The sequence below is a fragment of the Octodon degus genome, unplaced genomic scaffold, assembly GCF_000260255.1.
Source record: "Octodon degus isolate 3935 unplaced genomic scaffold, OctDeg1.0 scaffold00140, whole genome shotgun sequence".
NCBI lineage: Eukaryota > Metazoa > Chordata > Mammalia > Rodentia > Octodontidae > Octodon > Octodon degus.
In genome coordinates, this window is record NW_004524716.1 from 3510187 (window position 1) to 3511587 (window position 1401).

Consider the following 1401-nt stretch of genomic DNA (forward strand, 5'->3'; position numbering starts at 1 on the left):
AAATCCCCTCAGGACATTATGTTTTTTGATGAGATAGTACCAAAGGAAGGTGGTAGTGTCCAAGGTCAGCCCAACTTTCACACAGCCAGGTTTGTCATTCAGGGGGTCTTGCACCTAGAACATTGACTATGCCGATGAGGTGCTTGGAGCCTGGAGGGACCACAGCCAGGAGCAGGGCCTCAGCAGCCTGGATGGCACCATCTTCCTCAGAGTCCATTATAACCTTTTCATGTTCACTGTGTCATACGCCATAGACATATATAAGTCACAGAACTTTTAACAACACGATGGCTCTATCCTTCATTATCTTAATTAACTATGAAGATTTAGTTTTCTTACCACAGAAGGTGTTTTGAAGAGAAAGGAGGAGTCACATGGTCTAGAAAGAAATTTAGACTTCCTACCCAGCCCAGAGGGAGCCCTTTGTGAGCAAGCAAGAAGAATATAGGAAAGAAAATGTAGGATGAACATGCAACATACCAGGTCTTAATTGTTGTAGTCACTTATTTAGGTGTGGAGGATTGAACGCAGGGCCCCCGACAGCTCTATACCCAGCCCCCGTTCCAGGCCTTCATTCCTATGCATGGCATTTGGTCTTTTGGTTTCCTCATACTGGAGCTATCAGTTCTAAACATCTTTTCTTTCTAAATTTATCCTCACTCTTGCCTATAGCGATGTATTCCGATCCAAGAATTTCCTTCCACACTTTGGGAAAATGCTGGAGAATATTTTCATGCCAGTGTTTGAGGCCACCATCAACCCCCAGGCTCACCCAGACCTCAGTATCTTCCTCAAGCATGTAAGCAGCACCTTGGGGCCTTGATAGTGCTGCCTCTGAGTGGAGCCCTGCCTGGCCATGACTAACTCTGGATTGTTATCTCTTGACTTTTGGTCCTTGCTTGAGCGCTGGAAGTTTGTCTGAGGGCAAGAAGCCTGCAGTTGGACTGAAACCATTGCATGGATTGTTTTCCTGACAGATCACTGGCTTTGACAGTGTGGATGATGAGTCCAAGCACAGTGGTCACATGTTTTCTTCTAAAAGTCCCAAGCCCCAGGAGTGGACGATGGAAAAGAACCCGTCCTACACTTACTATGCCTACTACATGTATGCCAACATCATGGTGCTCAACTGCCTGAGAAAGTAAGTACAGAGCCCGGGGTCGAGGGAGTCCCTGGGCCCAGCCCCTCCTCACAGCCTGGCTCTGCAGGTAGTCAAAGCTCTCGGTGTACTTCTGGAGTGTTTCCTACTGGCCCAAAGTAGAAGTTTCTCTCTCAAACTTTTTCTTCAGATTCTTAGGGGCAGCAAGAGGCATTTTTGGTGGCTTATGTAACTTTTGTTCCCAGTTCCTTTTCATTGGCAGTTCAGGAACTTACATCTATCACTGTGCATTTTATTTATTT

At 46.3% G+C, this 1401-nt stretch overlaps 1 protein-coding gene across 1 annotated transcript in view; it reads left to right on the forward strand.

Moving 5' to 3' along the window:
* The window catches only part of Ampd1 (adenosine monophosphate deaminase 1), a 35135-nt gene that overhangs the window by 31028 nt on the left and 2706 nt on the right, over positions 1-1401 (forward strand). Inside the window, 2 exon segments of the mRNA XM_004641678.2 lie at positions 673-799; positions 978-1309. Coding sequence (XP_004641735.1) covers positions 673-799; positions 978-1309 — 459 coding nt within the window.